The sequence below is a fragment of the Crocodylus siamensis genome, chromosome 4 (assembly GCF_052110815.1).
Source record: "Crocodylus siamensis isolate JL-2025a chromosome 4, ASM5211081v1, whole genome shotgun sequence".
Classification (NCBI taxonomy): Eukaryota; Metazoa; Chordata; order Crocodylia; family Crocodylidae; genus Crocodylus; species Crocodylus siamensis.
This window is the reverse complement of record NC_143398.1, coordinates 28,340,523-28,363,710: the sequence shown is the minus strand read 5'-3', so window position 1 is coordinate 28,363,710 and position 23,188 is coordinate 28,340,523. Positions and strand designations below refer to the sequence as shown.

The 23,188-nt window shown below is 45.0% G+C and overlaps 1 protein-coding gene across 5 annotated transcripts in view; it reads right to left on the bottom strand.

The window, feature by feature from the left end:
• Nucleotides 1-23,188, bottom strand: part of CPNE8 (copine 8) — a 204,851-nt gene that overhangs the window by 167,587 nt on the left and 14,076 nt on the right. For all 5 annotated transcript variants that reach the window (XM_090042068.1, XM_090042066.1, XM_090042067.1 and 2 more), the window contains exon 2: nt 14,441-14,481. In XM_090042068.1, the coding sequence (XP_089898194.1) occupies nt 14,441-14,481 (41 nt within the window). The remainder of the gene's footprint in view (nt 1-14,440; nt 14,482-23,188) is intronic.

The following is a 23,188-nucleotide window of genomic DNA, read 5'->3' as shown; positions in this document are numbered from 1 at the left end:
CATGCACTAATTACCACTCCCCAATACACACACACACACACACACACACAGCTGGACTCAGGTGTTCTTGTCACGAGTCCTGGGATCTTCCAAAAATGTATATGCAGTTGAGGCACAGGGCAGCCTTGTTCGACTCCACCTCATGGAGAGCAGGGCCACACTAATCATATGCGACAGACTTAGAGGGTGACACAGGGCTTCTGAGAGAGCTGTTCTTGCATTCTCGTGGTATTAGATGCTTTGAAGACTCAAGTATACCATATCAATCAGACACAATCTTTTAAAAAACAGATGTGTTTGACAAGAGCAAACCCCCTTTAAGCACCCTGGCTAACTGTTATAATTTGATTTCCTAATTCTTTGCTGACAAACCCAAATTTACTGTTACATTATTTTACCAGAAATCAATGTCAAATTAACAGATCTACAGTTGCCTAAGATGTTTCTTTTATCCTTCTATATTTTCCAATATTGACAGTGCTTTAGAGAGCTGCTCAACTATTTCTTTTAAATTCCTTGGTTATAACTTATCAGGACTTGCTAAATCACAAACCATTTCATTTCGGCAGATAACTCACACGTATCTCTTTCAGAGGATATCAACATTATTTTACATATAGTAGGATCATGATATAACATTATATACATATAGATACAGCCAAAATTGGAGCCTGGAGTCAATACCAGAGAATCAGCAAGAACTCTGCCTTTGCCCAGACAATACTGCAGGCTAGGCCTGATTATTAAGGGCTGGAGTTGGTTCCCCCATGGCTTCAGGGTATTTGCTGTCCTGACTGTATCTCTTAGCCCAGCTGGGACTAAGCATTATTTTGGGCTTTTTGCAGGTGCTACTTTTCCAGGGAATGAATTGCCCTGCCAAGCTGATTGTGGCTGACTATGTTTGGAGCTTGGTCCTGGCTTCATTATAGTCTATTTCCTATAGAAAACCTAGGAAAATTTTATTCTGGTAACAGTTCTGAGAGATGTCCAGGCAGACAGCTCCAAGTTGAAGTCACCTAGGATAAGGTAATGTTTCTTCCTGCACAACATCAAAAAGTGTTTAAGGAGCTGGTCATCCTGTTCTGAATTTAGGCAATTTATAACACATGCAAGACCAGTATCCAATCTTGAAATGTTATTAAAGTTTTAACTAGTAAAACTGAAGAACCTAGGATTCCAAAGCATGTGTGGCTGTACTGTATTTATGATGTACAGTGCCATCTCTATGCTCTTCCCCCTTTCTATTCTTACAAAATAACTTGTAATAATTAAATGTTAACATTCTGGTGGATTAGGTCTTTTAACTATTTGTTCAGTAGTACTAACCCTACCATATTTATCATGCATGAGCATCTCCAACTTTTGTTTAATACTTTATTTTTTAATGCTAGGAGCCTAACAAATTAAAAATGTGCTCCCAACTTGTTCTTTTGCGTTTCATTTTTTTATATTCACATTGCCACAGAGCTACTTTACATGTGGATTCATCTGCACCAGGACTGCACGATCAAGCCCTCCCCTTCATAGTTAGGGTAAAGACTCACTGACAATGGAAATTAATCTATTAAAAGATCGGTACTGACCACTTATATGTAGCCTGTCCAAATTATAATTTTTCATGATGGTGCCTTAACGTTCCAGAAAAAACAAAACTGTTCCTCTTCACCAATTACTGAAACAACTGTTTGCCCCAATATCTTCTGCCTTCTCCCACTTAAAGGAGGAAGAGAATTTCTAAGATAGTTTAAGTGTTCCTGTTCTTAAATTCCCGAAGTCTTCCAGGATCTGTGGAATGATGCTTGACAACCTACTTTGTGCCACTGTGAACTACTGACAAAGAAATTTCACCTGCTAACCTCAAAATATTTATACTTCCTGAGATGCCCTTCATCTCGGTTTGCATGCGGCAGTAAACTGTCCTGCAATCCTCCTTCCTTCTGTTCCTTATAGAATGTCCTTATCACTGTCCTTAGCATAGGGTTCTCAATGAAGAGTTACCTGTTTTCTTGGGCCAGTAGCAGAGGATCTACTGGGCTTGTTTAGGTCTTTCTGGTTTAAATGGAGCAAATCAATCAATTCTTCCACCTGTAAGTGTTTTCTTTCTATTCCTTCTTGCAAATCATTCCATTCAGATGTCTTATTTGGTTTCTGATAGCAACTTGATACTACTAACTGGCGAGATTCTACTTCAGGTTCTACTTCTGGTGACAATTCCAGTCTTCCCTTGACTTGACTGCCTTTGCTTTCAAAAATCTGCTCTTGTATTGACCAGCTCAGTCCATTCTCCTGCTTACTTTTGACTCAAAACTGAAACATTTAACTATAAAAGCCTCTTGTAGGAACAAGAGTTGAAGCCAGGTCTCCTCTTTGCAAAAAAGGTACTGCCAATTGAGCACCACACTAGAGATTAGCCTTCTCCCAAATATACCAGACATCAAGCTTGGACATCTAAAGCAGGAACAAGGGGCACACCTTTTAAGTCTCACAATGCAAGTTGTGCCATGGAGTAATAAAATCCAATTCACTTGATAAAAAATGAAATATTTAAACCAACTCTAAACTTCAGGCAAGTATAAAGCACTGTTCCTGGATCAATGGAATCTAGATAAAATTGACTCAAAATTGCTCCTGGTTCCTTACCGTCCTTACTGTGATGGTAAGGAAATGAGGTTGCTGGGTGTTCACCCTGTCTTATAGCTTTGTCTTCCAAATGTTCAAGAACTCTGATGGAAGGAGCAAGAAGAAGCATAACAGCACTCTAGAAAGCTTCCTCTTAAAAAAGTTCTACCTTCCAAGCTGCAACACCAACAAATGACGTGAATCACAACGTGACAAAGCCAACTGAAGAACCACAATGTTTCCACAAAGTTCTTCATTTTCTGGATGCCCAAAATGAGACCACTGGGTTCTGCTTTGCAGAAGGGCTGGGCACTCACAACTTCAAAAGAAGTAATATTTTCATGTGTACAGTGCTGTAAAAATGCTAAGCACTCTGGGGGCAAAAAAAGGGAAATATCTAATACTTTGCAACTATGAAACAAGTAAGGTCACTACTTGGAATGCAATGGACAAAAAGACACATCTACCAATTCAATGATCACTGTACATCATATATATTGAATAAGACAGCAACCCTTTAAGATACGATACTATTTTTATTCCCAGTTAAAATCTGTTTCATAGGATAGTATATAGCCAGGGGGCTGCAGATGTACTGAACAGTTCCTAAACTGTCAATGCTTGATTTTGCAACCATAACATTCTTTTAATTTAATTTCCTAATTTTTTTTTTTTTTATAGAAGCAAATCAAAGTTTTATACCATACTGATTTGCCATCGCCAGAACCTTTAGATCCACAATCTGTACCTTTTCCACCAAGTAACTGGTAGAAACAATTGGTGATTATCTGTCTACCAACCCACACGTGGGGAAGTGAGAAACTTTGTTTTCCCTATGGATTCACAGCTACTTGATAGGCACAAGAAGAATAAAGTTCAAGAATTACAGTTCAGTTTCAAGTTCTGTAAGGAAACAGGTTACAAAACCTGCTCCCTGTCTCCTCACCTCCTATAACTCCTAGCTTACTTCAGGCCCCTGATCCCCTACAAAACAAGCTGCTCATCTTCCTCTGCACTACAGGTGCATCAGGAGGGATGAAATCAAAATCGGAAGACTGTTGTCAGCTCTTACACCACTACAGTCACAAGCAGCAAGGACAAGCAATTGCATCAGAAGCTGCTCGACCCTTGCAGCGTGAGTATATATTTAGTTTTTCTGTGGGCATGAGCAACATTCATTACAGATAGAATCTTCAGGGAAAAATGCTGGTAGCCTAGATTGATCCTCTACTAAGTATGGGCAAAGTACTGGTTTCCAAAGCCTATAACCTAGACAAGTTTAAGCAGATTTCCATGAGGACAGTAAAAAATCCTCCATGTCCTCACACCAAATTTCAAGTCCATACTTCAAAGCACAGACAGTTAACACTATAATATTGTGTGTCAATTAGCTTGGAAATCAATGATATTAAATCCAAGATACTGTATTTTTGGAATGAAAGGAGAAAACGAGGTTTTTGGTTTGGTTTGGTTTTTTATTTTACAGAAAAAGAAATTAGAGATTGTGTCCTCCTTTAAAAGCCTTGGAATCTATTTCAATAAAAATAATAAACACATAAAAACAAAACAAGCCTGGGGTGATGTTTTATCATTCTTATATAATAAAGGGCTTAGTCTGTTCATAACGCTCTTGAAGCACTCCAATTGGTTAGTGAGAATGCCGATAAGATAGCGGGGATGGAGGGACTGAGCAGGGGGGCAAGGCCAGTGCTGATCGCCTCCCCCCCTGCCCTTTTCCTTGGAGTCTGGAGCACCGCCTTGATGGCAGACATGGAGCAGGGAGGTGAGGCCAGCATTGCTGGAGGCAGCAGCAGTGCAAGGTGCTGGGAGGTGGGGACAGAGGGGCAAGCTCTGCTCTGCCCCCCTCCCCCCCCCACCTGCTCCTGGGAGGTGGTGGTGGCATGGGGGCGATGGGTGGCAGCACTCCATCCCCCCTTATCATTCTTGACAGGCAAATCACTAGTTTTACAATAGTGATAGAAGGATGGTATTGGCAGCACTAAAGGTCTACAGACCTAAAGTAGAGTCCATTTTACTGTATGGAGTAGAACTACAGATTTATGGTTCATTCAGTCAGGTATGCTTCCCAGGATGGTTCTAAAAGAAAAAAAGCCAGTTTTTCCAGTGAAAGTTAGAGCCATGACTCTTCCCTACCCTAATCATAGTATAGATATTTTTTTATCCAGGCAGATCTGCTACAGATCCCAGGCTATGTTGATGATCTTAGGCTTGGTCAAAGTCAGCACATGCTAAAATTGTATAAAAGGCAAAAAAATCTCACTTTGCCTCTGACTACTTCCTGCTCTTGGGGACCCAGTGGATGTCTGTGGGTTCTAGTGCCAATCAAGCAACATGGAGACTGCCAAGTGTGCTGTATCTTTTCATGGTGGCCAAGAACAGCAGCTTCAGCAATGAAGATGCAATGAGGAGATGCTAGGAAGGAGGTCCACATCCCCCCTTGCGTTTAGGATTTAAGTCAAGGTTGGGATGGGGGAGGGGAAGGTGGATGTTCACGGGTGGTTGCTGTTGCTGGGCAGGTGGGGGTGGGAAGGAAGAGCTGAGCAAAACCCCATGAGAAGTCACAGTGTGGGTTCCCATGGCATTTAAGAAGTGCCATTTTGCCAGTGAACCAGGCTTTATTCTTTTATTCAGCAACAGAAGAGAGGGTTGAAGGAGGAGAAGTGCCTGCCAGAGCACAGCATGGGGTCACACCTGCGGGGGGGGGGGGGGGCGGGTCCTCTGAGTGATTGCCGAAGGTATAGTACAAACTGCTCAGCTGGTGATACAACGCTCACATATATTTATCTTCAGAATAAGATTTTGTGGCCAGGTATTAAAAAAAAGCTGCCCAAGGGAAAGGGGAGGAGTACAGGCAAGATGAGTCACGGTGGCATAACAGGTGGCAGTGTCTGCTAGAGGGCTGAGAGAGGGAGAACTCTAACAAGGAGCCTGAGGCTCCCCATTACTTTAAGGTAATACCAGCAGTAACGAGAGCTCCAAGTGGGATAGTCTGCTCCTTAAGAGTAGCAGAAGAACAGGCTGATTAGGTACTTTAGGATGGCAATGCTTCCTACAGAGCTTGCTGTTCTGCAGTAATACAATAGGGCAGAGACTGCTTGGGACAGCAGAGGGCTTACTGCAAAGCTAGTTGATTTGAAGTAGTACCAGGGAGCAAGGGTATAGCTCCTAGCCCCACAACTGTAAGCTGCTCTAGAGGTCAGCCAGCCAGCCCAAAAGACAACACCTGTGGGGGTGGGAGGAAGGGAGCTGAACTTAGGTAGCGTATAAGCTCAGGGTTTGCACCAAGCAGACAGTTTGTCCCTGCAGGCTGCCAGGGGAGGAGCTACTCTATGATGACTGTAGCTGGAAGACTACCTGGGGACCCACTACCCTACAGGCTAAAAGGAAAGAGCTGAGAGTTTGCAGAAGACATAAATGTTGTTATGCAGTAAGAGCGGTCTACTTTTAGTTATACCTGGAGGGCTTACCATTTTAGAATAGTCTAAACCAGAGGAGGGAAACGAACTAACAGGGTAGGCCGGAGGTCCCAGTGGTGCCCGAGGGACAAGTGTTTGTGGTGAGTCTTGCCAGGGGTCAGGCTCAGCATGTGGATAGACATTGATCAGGAAGGGGTCAGAGCCTAGGTCAGAAAAGACCATTGCCCGAGAGGGCTGAGAATCAAGATTGGGACCAGGGTCCTAAAGCCCAAGAGAGCCAGAAGTCTGAGAAGCACGGAAAAAGGACCAAGGGCCCACGCTGAGAGGCCGAAACCATAGCCCTTGAGTGGCTGAGACCAAGGCTGGAGGCCCAGACTGATAAAGACAAGACAACAGCTGGAGCCCAAAAGTCAGTTCCGGCACAGTGGACCTAGGCAGAAAGGTTCAGCAAGAGAAACAGGGTAGCGACTGAAAAGGATGAGATCCCAACTAGGCACAAAGACTTAGAGTGGCCTGATGCAGGACAGGTGCTGAGTGCACCCTGAAATGACTAAGTACTGACAGCTGCAAGGCATGGGCATGGCTGTAAGGGAGGTCAGAAACCATGAATAGCTCTAGAGGTGAGTAGCATCCTAAAAGGCATGGATGGGCCAGGAGACCCAGAATTAATTTCTAAGGACACAACAGAGGCAGGTGGGGTTTGTAAGCAACCTGCAAACTGGGGAAAGAATGAAGGCTCAACTCTGGGACCCAGGGGCAGCCTCCCTTACTCCCAAAGGGGATACTAACAGCAAGGTACCGAGAGCAGCTGGGTACCTGGAGAGCCAGCATAGGCACGGGTCCTGAGGTAACTAGGGGGCATCATGGCCATTCCTGGGACCTGCTACAGGAACCGTAAGGACAAGAAGACCATTGCAATGCATTCCACAGCTTAATTTTCATGTCTCAGAGGGTCTCGAGACCAAAGGAGAGGGAAGTGGCTCTAGGACTTGCACACAGAGAAAACATAGTTGTTGGTGTCTATTAGGGGGACACTCTTGGAGTCCCCAGCAGGGGACCACTGACCTATTACAAGCTGTTCAGTCTCTGATAGGGTCAAACCTTTCACTACCTCCCTAAGTGTTCCCACATCAGGTAACCTTATAGAACAGCACCATGCTTAGCACTCGTCTTTTAATTTTAAAAGTAAGGTTTTTAAGAGGTGGAGAAGTGAAAGTCCAGTTTACCCTATTCTTTCCCAGACACAAGGAGAGGCATTTTATGCCAAATGCTTGTCTGACAGCTTTTATTGGACCAATACTGGTTGTCCAATAAAAGATATCACCCAAAAACCCCCAACCTTTTTCTTGCATATTTTCTGGACCATTGTGGCTAGAACACCACTCTAAGCCAACTATCATTACTTATGGAGTTCTCTCAGTCACACATTTCTCTTATAATTGGTGCTACAGGGAGCAACAGCATATCCATGCAAACTGCTACTGGTCAAATAGTGTTGACTATGACAGTATCAACAGATGAGCAAAGGACACTGGAAATAGGAAGCAGACTAGGGGTAGAGAGCATCCCAAGACCACGTTATTCTGCTCCTAAGAGAAAAATGCATGTCCAAAAAATGCATAGGTCATGGAACAGATAAAGGCTAAGGTGGCAACTGAATTTAAATTAGCAACAGGAATCAAGGACAACAAGAAGACCTTCTTTAGGTACACAGGGAACAGGAAAAAAACAAATTGGAGCATGGGACCATTGGTCAACAACTCAGGAGAGCTGATTACTGGCACCCAGGAGTAAGCTGAACTCCTGAATGACTATTTCACCTCAGGTTTTCACTGGACCACGGAGAAAACAATGCCAGGTAGAGTACAGAATGAGCACAATAGGAATAACTGCCTTCCTACTATTGCCATAGAATTGGTGTATGAACAATTTAAAAAAATTAGATCTATACCAGTCAGTGGGACTGGATGATCTTTATCCAAGAGTGCTGAAGGAGCTGGCCAAAGTCAACACAGAACCCCTGGTGAAACTCTCCCACAACTCACAGTGCTCTGAAGAAGTTCCTGAGAACTGGAAAAGGGCCAGTGTTGTGCCCATCCACAAGAAGGGCAGGAGGGAGAACCCGGATAACTATGAGCCAGTCAGCTTAACTTCCATCCTAGGGAAAATCCTAGAGAAGTTCATCAAGGAGTCTATCTGCAATAAGCTTGCAGAAGGCAAGATTCTAAATGACAGCCAGTATGGCTTTGTCGTAGGCAGGTCTTGCCTTACCAACCTCATCTCCTTCTATGACCAGGTAACTCGCTGGACACAAGAGAGCAGGTTGACATTGTATACCTTGACTTCCAAAAGGCCTTTGATACAGTATCCCACGAAGTCCTAACAAGAAAATGAAGAGGATTGTGGACTTGACTCTGAGACAGTCAGGTGGGTGAGAAACTGGCTGCAAGATAGGACCCAGAGTCATAGTGAATGGATCTGTATCAGCCTGGCAAGAAGTGGGCAGCGGTGTCAGTGCTTTGTCCAGTACTTTTCAACATCTTTATAAACGGTTTGGATGTGGGGGTGAAGAGATCACTGGCCAAGCTCACAGATGACACCAAGTTATGGGGAAGCATGGTCATGCTTGAAGATAGGCTACAGATACAGGAGGACCTAGACAAGCTAACCTGTTGGGTGGACAGGAATCTGATGAAGTTCAACATTGAGAAATGTAAACTGCTCCACCTCAGGACAAGCAACCCCCAACAAACCTACAGGTCTGGCAGCACCAAACTGACTAGCACCACAAATGAAAAAGAACCTGGGGGTAATAACAGACCACAGTATGAATATAAGCCAGCAGTGCAATGCTGTAGCCATTTGGGCAAATAATACTCTGGCATGCATCTCCAGCAAAACCAAGGAGGTGATTCTTCCACTCTACTCAGCACTGGTGAGACTGCAGCTGGAGTACTGCATCCAGTTCTGGGCACCACACTTTAACAAGGACATGACCAAGCTTGAGAGAGTCCAAAGAAAAGCCACCCATATGATCAGAGTCTTACACGGCAAACCATATGAGGAAAGGCTGAGAGATCTGGGACTTTTCAGCCTGAAGAAAAGAAGGCTGAGAGGGGACCTGGTAGCAGCTTACCGCTACACTAAGGGAGTACATAAAGAGCTCAGTGAGCAATTATTACCAGGGCACCCAAGGGGAAAACCAAGAATAGTGGCCACAAACTCCTGGAAGACCAATTCAGGCTCAGCATCAGTAAAAACTTCTTCATAGTCAGGGTGTCCAGACTGTGGAATAAGCTCCCTCCAGAGGTGGTGCAATTACCTACTCTGGAAATCTTCAAGAGGAGACTAGACAGTCACTTTGCTGAGGTCACCTGACCCCCAGTTATCTTTCCTACTTGGTTCAGGGAGTTGGATCTGATGATCTTCCAAGGTCCCTTCTGCCCTTACAATCTATGAATCTATGGCAGGGTGAACATTTGCCTTTCATTTCAAAATATGTATCATGACACTGAGACCCTAAACATTCTTACAGAGCTACTAGCAACTCTAGTCCTCTGGCAAGGACTCTTGAATGTCACAAGAATGCATGTAAGCACTTGGGTCCCCATATCAGGTACAAGGAGCACAGGCTGTAATGGAAATGGATCTGGGGAGGCAGAGGGAGCACACAGGAGTTCACCTGCTTTAGGGTGTGCTGGCTGCAATTACGTGTCCTACTGAATCACATGGGACAAAGAAATATAACTTGTTGAACAATTAGGTGGTAGGGATCCTAAACTGGTTCTAATCCAAACACTTAATAGTATCCTGGCTGTCAGGAACAGTGCTGGTAATGGCAGCAAGGTCTTAGGGACTACTAGAGCAGTTGTTTGCAGTCCACCAGTGTTGATCCCCTCCAAGTCATCATCATCTGCCAGTGGGACCAACCTGTTCCAAAAAGAAGCACACTTATCTATGTCCTTCCCGTCTTTGCCAAGCACCTCCTCCAGACGTTCATATCATTCCTCAGAGATGGTTGACATTGGTGAGAAACATGGCTCAGTGCTGTCCTCTTGCAAAATCCTATACAGCTTGTCATAAGGACACATAGCCCTCCTGATGTCAGAGCATCAGTTGAAAATATACATTTATATTTTTTTTGTAAGGCTTTTAGTCTTCTGGCAGTGCTGTTGGTTGTCTTGACTATGAGCTCAGGAAGCCAACTGTACCGTGATAAGGTCAAAAACACCCTGTTTTTTCCCCAGCCTGTAATAAAAGGAATTATAGAAAAATCAGGGTTGGAAGGGACCTCAGGAGGTCATCTAGTCCAACCCCCTGCTCAAAGCAGGACCAGCCCCAAATGTATCATCTCAGCCAAGGCTTTGTCTTGCCAAACCTAAAAACCTCTAAGGATGGAGATTTCACAGACTGGGCAGAGCTATAATTTAGAGCTCCACCTCATCTATCTGTGACACACATACACATGCTTAAGTCAGCCAATTCAAATGTCCATGTCCTCTTTGACATGGAAAGATCAAAAAGATACTGTTTTTTTCTGTCCATATGGTTTTTAGTAAGCAGTCGTTTCATCCCATCCTAATGGGCCACACAGACCTTTTAAGTGAAATGTATCCAGATGTTGTCTAGCATGAGCAGGACAATAACTAGGCAAATGTATTTTTTAAACTGCACTGACTAAAGTTTCATTAACCTGAGCTGCATTCATTGAAGAATGTATATATAGACAGTTCACTTTTTTGTCTGTGATGTTTTTAATCATTGGCCAGTTGAGGACCAGAAGAGCCACTATAAGGGCCAGAATGGCCAAGTGTGCAGTGTTAGACAGAGTGGTGGGGACAGAGAACTGAAACAGCTGAGCCTCTTATGAAAAGAAAAAAATTCTCAAGAACTGAGTATGCTATTACATTCTCCAGTAGCTTCAATGAATAAAGTTAATAGACTTGGGCAGGAATTTAAGACCTACAGAATGGTGCCATAATCATCAGTTATATTTCCTCTAAGACATAGTTTGTTTCCTGATGGTTTAAGACTGTCCAACTTAAGAGTGGCTGTGGGCCACATGCCACACCAGTCACAGGCACCAGGCTACACATCATATGGGCCACATGCTGTGGGGAATCACACTGTGCCATATGCAACCTCGCTTCTGTGTGAGCAGCACAAGCTTGTCCCCATCACATGAGTCCCCAGTTGCTGCTGCCACACAGACAAGCCCTCAGGCTCCTACCACACCCTGCTCCGCCACAAGCCCTTTATACTCCTGCCATCGCTGTGGTGCAGACAGCACAAGCACCCCTCCATTGTGTTAGGCTGTGAGCTTACCAAGCCCCCTCCAGCTGTGCTTCCCTGACACAGAGACCCCCACCTACTTGACACTTATTTGACCCATAGTCAAACAGGCCCCATAGAAAATTACTTAAACAACTCAAAACCTTTCTTTCTCAGTAAACTTCTCATTACATGTTATTATATACTGCCCTGTGTAAACATCCTGCTTTTTGCTTAGCTTTAAAAACCGTTTGGGAGAACTGGCATTGAAATCCTAGATTTACTCTTTTGGGGACCCAAGTAACTACAATGTTCAGAGCATAAACAACAGTCGCTTTGCTGAAGAGTCAATTAATCCTCAAAGGTGACATTTTACAATCTTCCTCTTACCAAAACAGGCAATAAGATAATATACATCTCTCAAATCCAGGATTAGGCAGAACTGTATGTCCTGTGGTGTCAGCAAGTAGCTTTTACTTTCCTCTAGAGAGGATTCACTGCCGTACTTAAATCTCTTCTTAGGCATCGTTTTATTCTTCACACTTAGAACCCCAAAACAGCAACAGAGGCAACCACACCAAAAGCCTATTGCTTCTACTCATCTTGGGTTACAGCTCCAGGTATTTCCCTCCAGCTCCTTTCAGGGATAAAAGCCCAAAACCTTCCATGTCATTAATTCAAAAGCTAGCTGCAGGAGCCTCTTCCCTCCTGCAGCACTCACAGCCCTTTATAAGCAACACCTGGCTCCTCCTCTGCTTCCTCTGATAATCAAACAGGCAGAGCCCTCCTGTTAGAAACGGCTTAACACACACAATCGCATACAGCTGCACACATCAATGTTGGGGACACTATTCCTTGCTCAACATTACTGGATGTTTATACACATCTTTAAATCTGTGTTTATTTTTCTATATACACTGACAAAAATAACTGCCAGTATTTTTTTCTTGCTGCTCAAGTTGATATCTGCGCATGGAAGGCAGTTTCCAATTTCAGCAACAAACAATCTCCACTCAACAAAATAAAATTCACATAGGAGTTGGTGCCTTCATGGGAAGATTGTTTTAAAAAAGAAAACTGTGTACAGTTCTAAGAGACTGAGTACTGTACAAGTTTTTGTATGAGCTAACAGATACCTAAAAAGTAAACAGAGTACCTATAAGGCCTTCTGCTCAATGCTAACAAAAAAAACCCAAAACCCAAATCTTTGTGGTACATCAAATCTAGTTCCATACTGTCAGGAAGCATATGCCAAAAGATATGCTGGAAAAAATATTAGAACTTTAAGCTAAGGTAGATCCTATCAAATTTATGTCTGGAAGCATGAGAATCTACTGACTGTTTATTATTAAAAGTTGGTTCTCTACCTAGCTGCAATTTACACTAACTTGTGGTTAAGGTGATGATGGAGGTGTACTATCTTTTTCTACTAAGGCAAGCACCCAACAAATCATGGCTTTGGGGGCTTCCCATCAACCCCCCCCCCCGAAAAAAAACAAAACAAACAAACAAACAAACATGTGCCATGCTGCCCAGTACCCAAAGGCATTTCAATTTAACACAGATTTGCATTCCATTTGATCTTATTCTTCATATTTTGGCTTAGATTTAAGATTAAACCATTAGAAAGACTAGGAAGAAATTTAAACAAAAATCCCTGTATCATTTGCTGAGAGAGAAAGAGAGAAAGAGAGATTGATTTCTGAATTCAATTAATTTCCAGCAAGCCAACAGCCCTTCAAAGGAACATAACAGCTCAAGTGACAATGGGATACAGAGCCTTTAAAGTTGAAGTAACTGGTTGAAAAAAAAAAATAACGGTGACATCAGTGGTGATCAAAAGTTATCAGATAATGACTATTTAGTATCCTCAGTCCAGTTCCTAACAGATAGCTGTCTAAATCAGTGGTTGTAGGGGGGTACTTAGAAAGGCTGTAGGGGGTAAGGACAGGCGGGTGGGCATGGGTGCAGTGACATCTCCCCCAGCACGTTCACTGCAGGCTAAGGGTGGAGCAGTATGGGGTTGTTCCCAGTGAGGGTATTAGGTGGGGCTGTGGTGAATTTTGGGTTGGCTGCAGCCCCTCCCACCACCCCACTCCCAGTGCCCACCCCCCTGCTCTGGCTGTGCAGTTCCTGCCCCAGCCCCAGCCCCACTCCCTCCCTCACCTTCTTTCTGACTGGGCTTGGGTGGGGGAGTACAAATCGAGACCGCCACAGTACAGGAGGGAGCGTGGCAGGGACAAATCATTCAACCCTACCCTACTCCCTCCTGCACTGTGGTGATTGCCCCACAACCTGGCCCAGCCCCCATTCACCATGAATGGGGCCCCAGCTGGGCTGAGTCATGTGACAATCGGAGCCCGGCAGTTCATCCAGGGTCGTAGCACTGGGGAGCCAAGGGGAAGGGCGCACATGCCCCCTCTTGCCTCCCCTGCAGCATACACAGCAGTGGGACACCCCTCCCCCCATGTCCCTGGACAAGCTGCTGGCCTCCGATTGTCCCATGACCCAGACTCAGGGGGTTTCAATCCCCAGCCGCAGCCCCCTCCCTCCCTCACCACCATGGGCGGGTGGGGGGGACAGATCAAGGCCCCACAGTAAGGGAGAAAGTGGGGCAAGAGCAGGGGCTGGGGTGAGTGGGGCCCTGGCCAGGCCCCATGCACCCCAGCCCCTGCTCCTACCTGTGCCTTGCTCCCTCACTGCGAGGGCCTTGATCTGCCCCAACCCTTCCCCCACAGACTTACCTGATGGCAAAGGTGCACGTGCATCCTCAGCCCGCCCCCCCCATAACTTTTTCTCCCTCTGCCTATGCAGCGCCTGCCCAGCCCCCCTTTCTCCCGCACTGTGGAGGCCTCGATCTGGCCCCCTCCCCACTTAAAAACAAGAAAAAAAATAAAGGGGTACAGTACATGAACTGAAACTTTGAGACCGAAAGGGTACACATGTTAAAAAAGGTTGAAAATCCCTGGTCTACATCACAAAACCTACACGTATAATTTAGCAATATACTGATTTGCGTCCTTAGCAGAAATTGTTTGAATTGTTATAACTGAATTACTTTTGATATTTACCTCACATTTACATAACCCAGCAATAAAATAATTTTTACTTACTCGGATCAGATTTTGAAAATGTGTCTCTGTCCAACAGGTTCCTGTCAAAGAAAGAAACATAAATGACACTTCTGCTAAGAGACAGATAAAAGTAATCTCATAAAAGAAAACAGTATTGAAAGTGTACATCAGAAATCAAAACATAAATAATTTAAATAGTTTTACTGAAGTAAGGGCCGTAGTTTTTCTCCAGTTTTCATATGTACCCAATTCACTCCACATCAGCCGACACTAACATCCTCTTAAATTTGTCACACCTCTGATGCATCTAAAACGGGGGCAGGCAATTATTTTGGGCAGTGGAGTGGGCCACTTACTGAGTTTTGGCAAGCTATCAAGGGCTGCATGACAGGCAGCCAGGTGCAGATAAATATTAATTTTCTAAACTTTTTAGGGGCCCCACAGGCCAGATAGAATTTTTTAGGGGCCCCTACCAAGCCACATTTTGCCCACCCCAATCTAAAATGGGGTTTCTACACCCAAATACCATGAAGAGGCAAGAGGCTGGAGCACCAAATATATACATTTTTAAATGTTAGGTTCCATACCACAGGAACAGAAATAATTTAATTATGAACTATTCTGCAAACCACAACACCTAATGAGAAAAAACAAACAAAAACACATCACTGTATTTTTCAAGAATCTTGCTAAATTGATTTTTTGAGACTGATCAACCTGTACTTCCATTTATTTAAAAAAAGGGAATGATTGGGTTTATTTTTGGGTGGGGGAGGCAAGAGTATCTAGGTCTGTCACCATAGAACCAGACATATGTGTATTACTATAAGACTCGTGGAAGCAGTTGTACAAGCATTTAAGTCAGTTTACAGACCCATCAGCAGCTTCTTTTTGTGGCATGTGAAAGGATCAAATGCATTTACTGCAACTTTTTAAAATGTGGTTGTTTTTTTTAAAATACATCTGCATGCATGCAAGTCATCCTGAGTTGAACAGCCAACATTTCTTTACTCACGGCAAGCATTCCAGCAGACAACTCACTTGGAACCGGCACAGAAGTTGCACCATCTGATGGAGCTATTACCAGGATTCCTACCGTGCACAGGCTCAAAATACACTGAAGTCAAAGATTTAATATTAATCTAAAGAAACTCAGAGGCATAAGTAAGGAGAGAGGGTTGAGCTGTGGCACTAAGCAGGGCGGGTCAGGTTTTATCCCATTTAGTTTGGTTTCAGAAGGTGAGATAGACTGTGCCCAAAGGGCTGGTCCGGGTCAATCCACTCCCCCTATCCTCTACTTTTTCACCAAACAGGTATAGCATAAGGCAGCAGTGTTTGACTATCCTGTCAGTGTCCCAATTCCCGATCTAGACAGACCACTTCTAAAAGTAATTCGATCTCAACATTGACTGGAATCTTAGAAGTCTTCAAAATGGTCAAATATGCCAAAAGTATTCATGACACGGTGCAAAGATGGTCACACTACAAGAGAGTGAGGCAAAACTCATTACCACAGTATGATCGGGTGTCCAATTCACTAATGAATCACATGTGAACAAGCAAATTGGAGCTGAAGGCTCTTAGTCCATTACTGACTTCCTGTTCTAGCCATTCCTCTACTGCTACCTCAATTAAACATAAAGTATGTTCAAACCTAAAACACAGAGAATAACTTCCAGTTTCCAAAGATTTATTTTTCATCACAAACAAATCAAAAACTCATCAATAGAAAATAACGCTCATCAATTTCCTTCATCTAGCCCTTGAAAATTTGCAACAATGGCAAAAAAAAAAAAATCAATAAACCCAACCAAAATAGCTTCTGCCACCGCTGCTGTTAATCAACACTGATTTTCTGGATAGTAGTACCACCCTGATCCCATGAAGCAGCTTAGCCTTTAAAGATCAGAGCATTATGGACAAGTGTGCAGTGGAGGAGTGTACAATGGGGGATACTTTGCACAGTCAGGAAGAAAAAGTCTAACAGGGAATATCACGACTGGATATGTTGGCATGCTCCCTCCAACTTCTTCTCCTGTAATCCTAATATACCTTAACCCAGAAAAGTGACATAGGAAAGTCTGTTGACCTTACTGTTACGTGGGGAGTAAAAAACAAAGTCAACTGCCTCCCTCAACTGCTGTGCTGTGGAGCAGGAATAAACCTGGATGCTTCCGACCCAGAGCAGAAAATCAGCTTCCCCACTTAATACATGCACCCAATTTTTTGGGCAGGGGTTTGATTTTGGGGAAACAGTTGCACATTTTATGCAGGAAAATACAGTATATGAAAGACAGAAAAGATTTTAAAAAGAAAAGGAGAACCAACACAGCTCTCATCTCTGTTGTCTTGTCAGCAGACGTTTCTTCAGCCTGATGAAGGGTAATTGTACCTGAAACCTTAAGAAGAATTTTTACAACTGCTTGAGCTGGTCCAATAAAAGATATCAGATTTATCCAAAGAACTTGTCAGCAGAGCTGAGAAGCATTTTAAAAACTATATTAGAAAGCTGAACAACTTTAAATGTAAAGCACTAGTAACAAACATATAGCACCCAAACTTGCATGTAAGATTTCCTTCTCTCCAGTATACTTTTTCTTTCCATATGTCGCTACAGCGCAGGCCAATCTTTTTGGCCAGTGCCACAAATTAAAACCTGTGCCCACTAAGTGCCACCCTGATCACTGCCCCTTCCAAATCTGCTGCTTTTTCTACTCTGTGCCTTGGAATCCCTGACTAATCTACTTCTCTCCTTTCTGCAACCTGCCCCCTTCCTGATCTGCCACATGCCACACACAAAGGCTGCCCATGCCAATTGTGCCACAGGTTGGCCATCCGTATGCTACTAAACCATCCCTCTCAAGATTCAGACAACCAAATTAAACAAATACTTTTAAAGACCTTTTCCCCTGCCCTTTTGGAATGCACTAGATCATCATTTCTCAACCTGTGGGTCATGACCCAAAAGTCAGATGCAAACACAATTTAAAAATGGATTCTCCTTTAAAAGAGAAAAATGTGGGAAACTGGGACTTTTGCCTCGCAAGCTGCCAGAGTTCCAGCCTACAAGGGACTGCCTGGGGCCCCTCATGCCCCCCTCCCCACTCCACACACTGGGGGGCTAGGGCCTCGGGGCAGGAGGCAGCAGGTCGAGACAAAAGGGTACAGATAAGGTTAAGAACCACTGCACTAGATTATGCCAAATACTAGCTGTTTTAACATCATGTTTATACATGATGCGAGGGAAGGGAGGCAAAAATCAACCACAGCAGAAGGTTAAGACATGGATCAAATATCCTGCATGAAATTAATCAAACCAAGAGCTCTCTGGTTTCGTTAGGGAAGAAGTTATTTGAATCATCTCACTTGGAAGCAGGAAAGTTCCCTTTCATTAGCAAAGGCCTGGAGCTAATACTTGTTATAGTTAGACAATCCTCAGAAGAGCTGGCTGGTTTTCACTGAACCTTGAGAGAAAGTGTTATATGCTTATAGACCTGGGTTAAGAGTCCGAGAGGAAGATAAAAGAATCTGCCCACCACACTTGGTATAGGACTAAGACCTACCAAGAATACCACATGGTTTAGACACATGAAGTTCCAGTTACAAAATGTGTGAGGTGGGTTAAAGGCACCTGGCTATATTTATATTCATTAGATGTACATGTTATTCTTCCCAACAAAGGCTCAGGGCAGTTTACAGTAAGAGAATAAAAATTTCATTTTCTGTACAATGAATACAATAGATCCCCCAAATCCCCTTTCCACATATCATATATGCCAAGGAAAAACCCTAGCTAGCAGTACTTAGCTTGCTGAATATTATCATTTAATTCACTGAGAGCTATTTTAAATTTAGAGTTGATTTCATCATCCAAACAATGAAATGTATATATAGCTTACTTTATTTCCCAAAATTGTTCTATTATTCTATTCTAGGTTTTGCCTAAAATTTGAAGTTATCATCATGCATGATTAAGTCTGACCTTACAGTATTCACTGATTCAGTTAGTCATTGTGGTAAGGAGGAAATAAAAATCATTGAAGCCTATTTTGTTTTGTATGGATTAAGGGTAATACATGCATTTTTCATGGATTAATAAACATTGACCTAGATTAGAAAGGTGATATTTATTTTAGCTTACATTAGCTTTCTTTTAAATACAAATTTTGGAGTAATGCTCTACACACCAAACTTCAATCTCTGAACACATGAAAGAGGGCATTATATCTACTCCACCATGGCAAGTGAGAGCCCTCAATTTCTGCAGATTCTCAGATTGCATTAAACAAACAATCACCCAAATGCGCCATTTGACTAGAAGGGACCACTTGGTTTCTTATGATTGCAGGGGACTGGATTAGACCCATATAATCAGTGTTTAATCTCTAAAAGAATCCACAAGTACCTGCACTCCCATATGCTTCAGACACAAAACACCCCCTAAATAGCTCAACCGCAGCTACTAGCCCCGCTCTCCCCAAGTCAAAGCGAAAGGTGTTTGTTGAGGGAGACTCCATCCTGCGGGGCACTGAGGGGGCAATCTGCCGCCCCAGCCCCTTAGCCCAGGAAGTCTGCTGCTTCCCAGGGGCCTGCATCCGAGATATTGCGGAGAGGATCCCACAGCTCCTCCGGCCCACAGACCACTACCCCATTCTCCTTATTCACGTGGGCACCAATGACATGGCTCGGAGGACCCCCAGCCAGGTCATGAGGTGCTACAGGGAGCTGGGAGTGGGGCTTAGGGGTCTGGGAGCTCAGGTGGTGTTTTCGTTGATCCTCCCAGTCTCGGGCTATGGGCTGAGGAGGGAGAGGAGGATCCACGCAGTGAACCAAAGACTGCGGCGCTGGTGTCATCGGGAAGGCTTTGGCTTCCATGACCACAGCCCGCTCTTTGGAGAGAGAGGCAGGGAGCTGCTGGGAAGAGACGGCCTCCACCTCTCTCCCCTGGGGAGGAGGCTCTTCTCAGCCAGGCTGGCTGACCTGCTCCACCGGGCTTTAAACTAAGCCCGCTGGGGGATGGGGGGACTACTGCCACTGCTGGCCCGCTGAGCGACCCTTGCAAAGCCAGCAGACCAAGGCACTTAAGGGAGCCCACCCCTGCCCCAGCCCTGGCACAATCTGTGGGCAAGGCAAGAGCCCCCAAGGGCACACTTGCCTGCCTGTACACTAATGCCAGGAGCCTGGGCAACAAGCAGGAGGAGCTCGTCCTCCTGCTCAGTGCAAAGAATTATGACGTCATTGGGATAACGGAGACCTGGTGGGACTCCACCCATGACTGGAACACGGGTATAGAGGGCTATACCCTGTACAGGAGGGATAGTGTTGACAAAAGGGGCAGGGGGTGTAGCTCTCTATGTGAAGGAAAGCTACATGTCCCTGCAAGCTGATGTTGGGGACTGGCATGGACAGCTAGAGACCCTCTGGGTAAAAATTCGTGGGAAAAATGGCACAGGGGACACAATGGTGGGAGTCTACTACAGACCTCCCACTCAAAGTCCTGAGCTTGACCAGGAGTTTGCCTGGGAACTGACTGAGGCTGCTTGCTCCAGGACCTTGGTTGTCATGGGTGACTTCAATTACCCGGACATCTCGTGGGAAGATCACTCAGCAAAATCCTAGCGGTCGCAAAGCTTTCTCTCGTGCGTGGACGACCTCTACCTGACTCAAGAAGTCTATGGGCCAACAAGAGGCAAAGCGCTGCTCGACCTGGTACTGGCTACGGGGGACGACCTAATCGGTGACCTAGTGATCGATGGGAAACTGGGTGACAGCGACCACGAGCTGATCACCTTCACCATCCGCCGTAAAGCTGGCAAGTCAGTCAGCAACACAGAAGTCCTTGACTTCAGAAAAGCCAACTTTGACAAGCTCAAGAGGCTTGTCGGTCAGGCCCTCAGGGACCATGACCCCAGGGAGATGGGAGTTCAAGAAGAGTGGTTGCTTCTCAAGGAAGCGATCCTCAATGCACAAGCTAAATCTATTCCAACACGGAGGAAAGGCAGCAAGAAGGCACAGCAGCCCTCCTGGCTCTCTAGGGACCTAGCGGACCTCCTGCAGCTAAAAAGGAAAACCTACAAAGGATGGAGGATGGGATTCACCTCCAAGGAGGATTATTGTGCACTGGTCCGGTCCTGCAGGGAGCAAACCAGGAAAGCCAAGGCTGCAACTGAACTCCAACTAGCTTCAAGCATCAAGGACAACAAAAAGTCCTTTTTCAGATATGTGGGGAGCCGGAGGAAAAGCAAGAGCAACACTGGACCCCTGCTGAACCAGATGGGGCAACTGACAACTGACGCCCAGGAAAAAGCCAACCTATTAAATAGGTACTTTGCGTCAGTCTTTCTTCAGTCCCATGGGACGCCCGTGCCTGCTATGGGACAGGGAGATCTGGGTGATGGGGATCCCCTACCCTCCATAAATGCTGACCTCGTGAAAGAACACCTTGAGAAGCTGGATACCTTCAAGTCAGCCGGCCCTGACAATCTGCACCCCAGGGTACACAAGGAGCTGGCGAGCGTCTTTGAAAACTCCTGGCACTCTGGTGTAGTGCCCGAAGACTGGAAGAAGGCCAACGTGGTGCCGATCTTCAAGAAAGGGAGGAGAGTGGATCCAGCTAACTACAGGCCCATTAGCCTGACTTCTATCCTGGGGAAGATCTTAGAAAAGTTTATTAAGGAGGCCATCCTTGATGGACTGGCCCAGGCTAACATTCTAAGGGACAGCCAGCACGGGTGTTACGGGTAGGTCTTGTTTGACCAATCTCATTTCCTTCTATGACCAGGTGACCTATCACCTGGACAAGCAAGAAGAGATTGATGTCATATATCTTGACTTCAAAAAAAGCCTTTGATCTGGTATCCCATGATCACCTCTTGGCCAAACTGGCCAGTTGTGGCCTTGGCTCCACCACGATCCGCTGGCTGGGAAACTGGCTCTATGGTCGGACCCAGAGGGTTGTAACTGATGGCAGTCACTCATCGTGGTGCCCTGTGACCAGTGGGGTCCCTCAAGGCTCTGTCCTGGGACCCATCCTGTTCAACATCTTCATTAATGATGTGGACACTGGAGTCAGGAGTGGACTGGCCAAGTTCGCCGATGACATCAAACTTTAGGGCAAAGCATCCACGCCAGAAGATAGGCGGGTGATCCAGGCGACCTGGACAAGCTCAGCAAATGGGCAGATTAGAACCTCATGGTGTTTAACACCGAAAAATGCAAGGTTCTCCACCTTGGGAGGAAAAACCTGCAGCTTCCTTATAGGCTCGGCAGTGCTACGTTGGATAGCACTACAGAAGAAAGAGACTTGGGGGTCATCATTGACCACAAGATGAACATGAGCCTCCAATGCGATGCTGCGGCTAGTAAAGCGACCAAAACGCTGGCTTGCATCCATAGATGCTTCTCGAGCAAATCCCGGGACGTCATTCTCCCCTTGTACTCGGCTTTAGTGAGGCCGCAGCTGGAGTACTGCGTCCAGTTTTGGGCTCCACAATTCAAAAAGGATGTGGAGAAGCTTGACAGAGTCCAGAGGACAGCCACGCGCATGATCAGAGGTTAGGAAAACAGATCTTACGATGACAGGCTGAGAGCCATGGGACTCTTTAGCCTGGAAAAGCGCAGGCTCAGGGGTGATCTGATGGCCACCTATAAGTTTATCAGGGGTGACCACCAGGATCTGGGGGAACGTTTGTTCACCAGAGCGCCCCAAGGGATGACGAGGTCGAACGGTCACAAACTCCTGCAAGACCGTTTCAGGCTGGACATAAGGAAGAATTTCTTTACTGTCCGAGCCCCAAGGTCTGGAACAGTCTGCCAGCGGAGGTGGTTCAAGCACCTACATTGAACACCTTCAAGAGTAAATTGGATGCTTATCTTGCTGGGATCCTATGACCCCAGCTGACTTCCTGCCCTTTGGGCAGGGGGCTGGACTCAATGATCTCCCGAGGTCCCTTCCAGCCCTAATGTCTATGAAATCTATGAAAATCTATGAAATCTCATGACAAACTTATCTTTAGTACAAATAAAACCCTGAAACCTAAAAGATTACAATGAACCACAGGAGAAAAGCAGAAAACACTAATGTTAGAGACTAATACTTTAAAAGTATGCCATATTGTGGGCTTTTTTTGTTGTTTTGTTTTGTTAAGGAAACATGCCTAGATCTTACTAAGTTGACTTCCTGCATGTGATGAAGGAATGGAAAAACCTCTCCTAGGCCTATCTGACCTGAGGAAAAATACCATCCTGATTCTAAACCTGACAATTGGTTTAACTCTGGGTGCATGAGGAAGACCTCCCAGCCAGGTCTCTGACAGGTTCCTCAACTTGAAAGCACCACATACCACAGCCAATCTCCCTTCTAGCTCAGCTAATATCTAACGCTTCAGAGGAAAGCAAAAGTATGAGAAGTAACTGATGTATTAAAGGCAGAAAAAAAATCTTACCAACATCCATCCTAAAGCATAGGATTAATATAACATAACACAGTGCAGATACTATCAGCATTATAAAAAATGAAGAGGAAGTAAGATGAACAAAGGAATGGAACTGAATTCAGAATGGGCTTCATGCTACAAGCTTTAAATAGCTAACTTAGCAGATCATTCCTATGATATTATACTACCCCTTGCTGACAGCCTTGGCTGTTTTCAAGGGGCCTAGGCCAAGCTGCAGAAGTGTGCAGAAAGCCCCAGAGCCTGTTTCTGAGTGACCACAGCATGAACCTTTGTAAGTGTGGCAACTAGCTTGGTCAGCAAAGTAAAGGAAGCCATCCACATGTCAGTATCA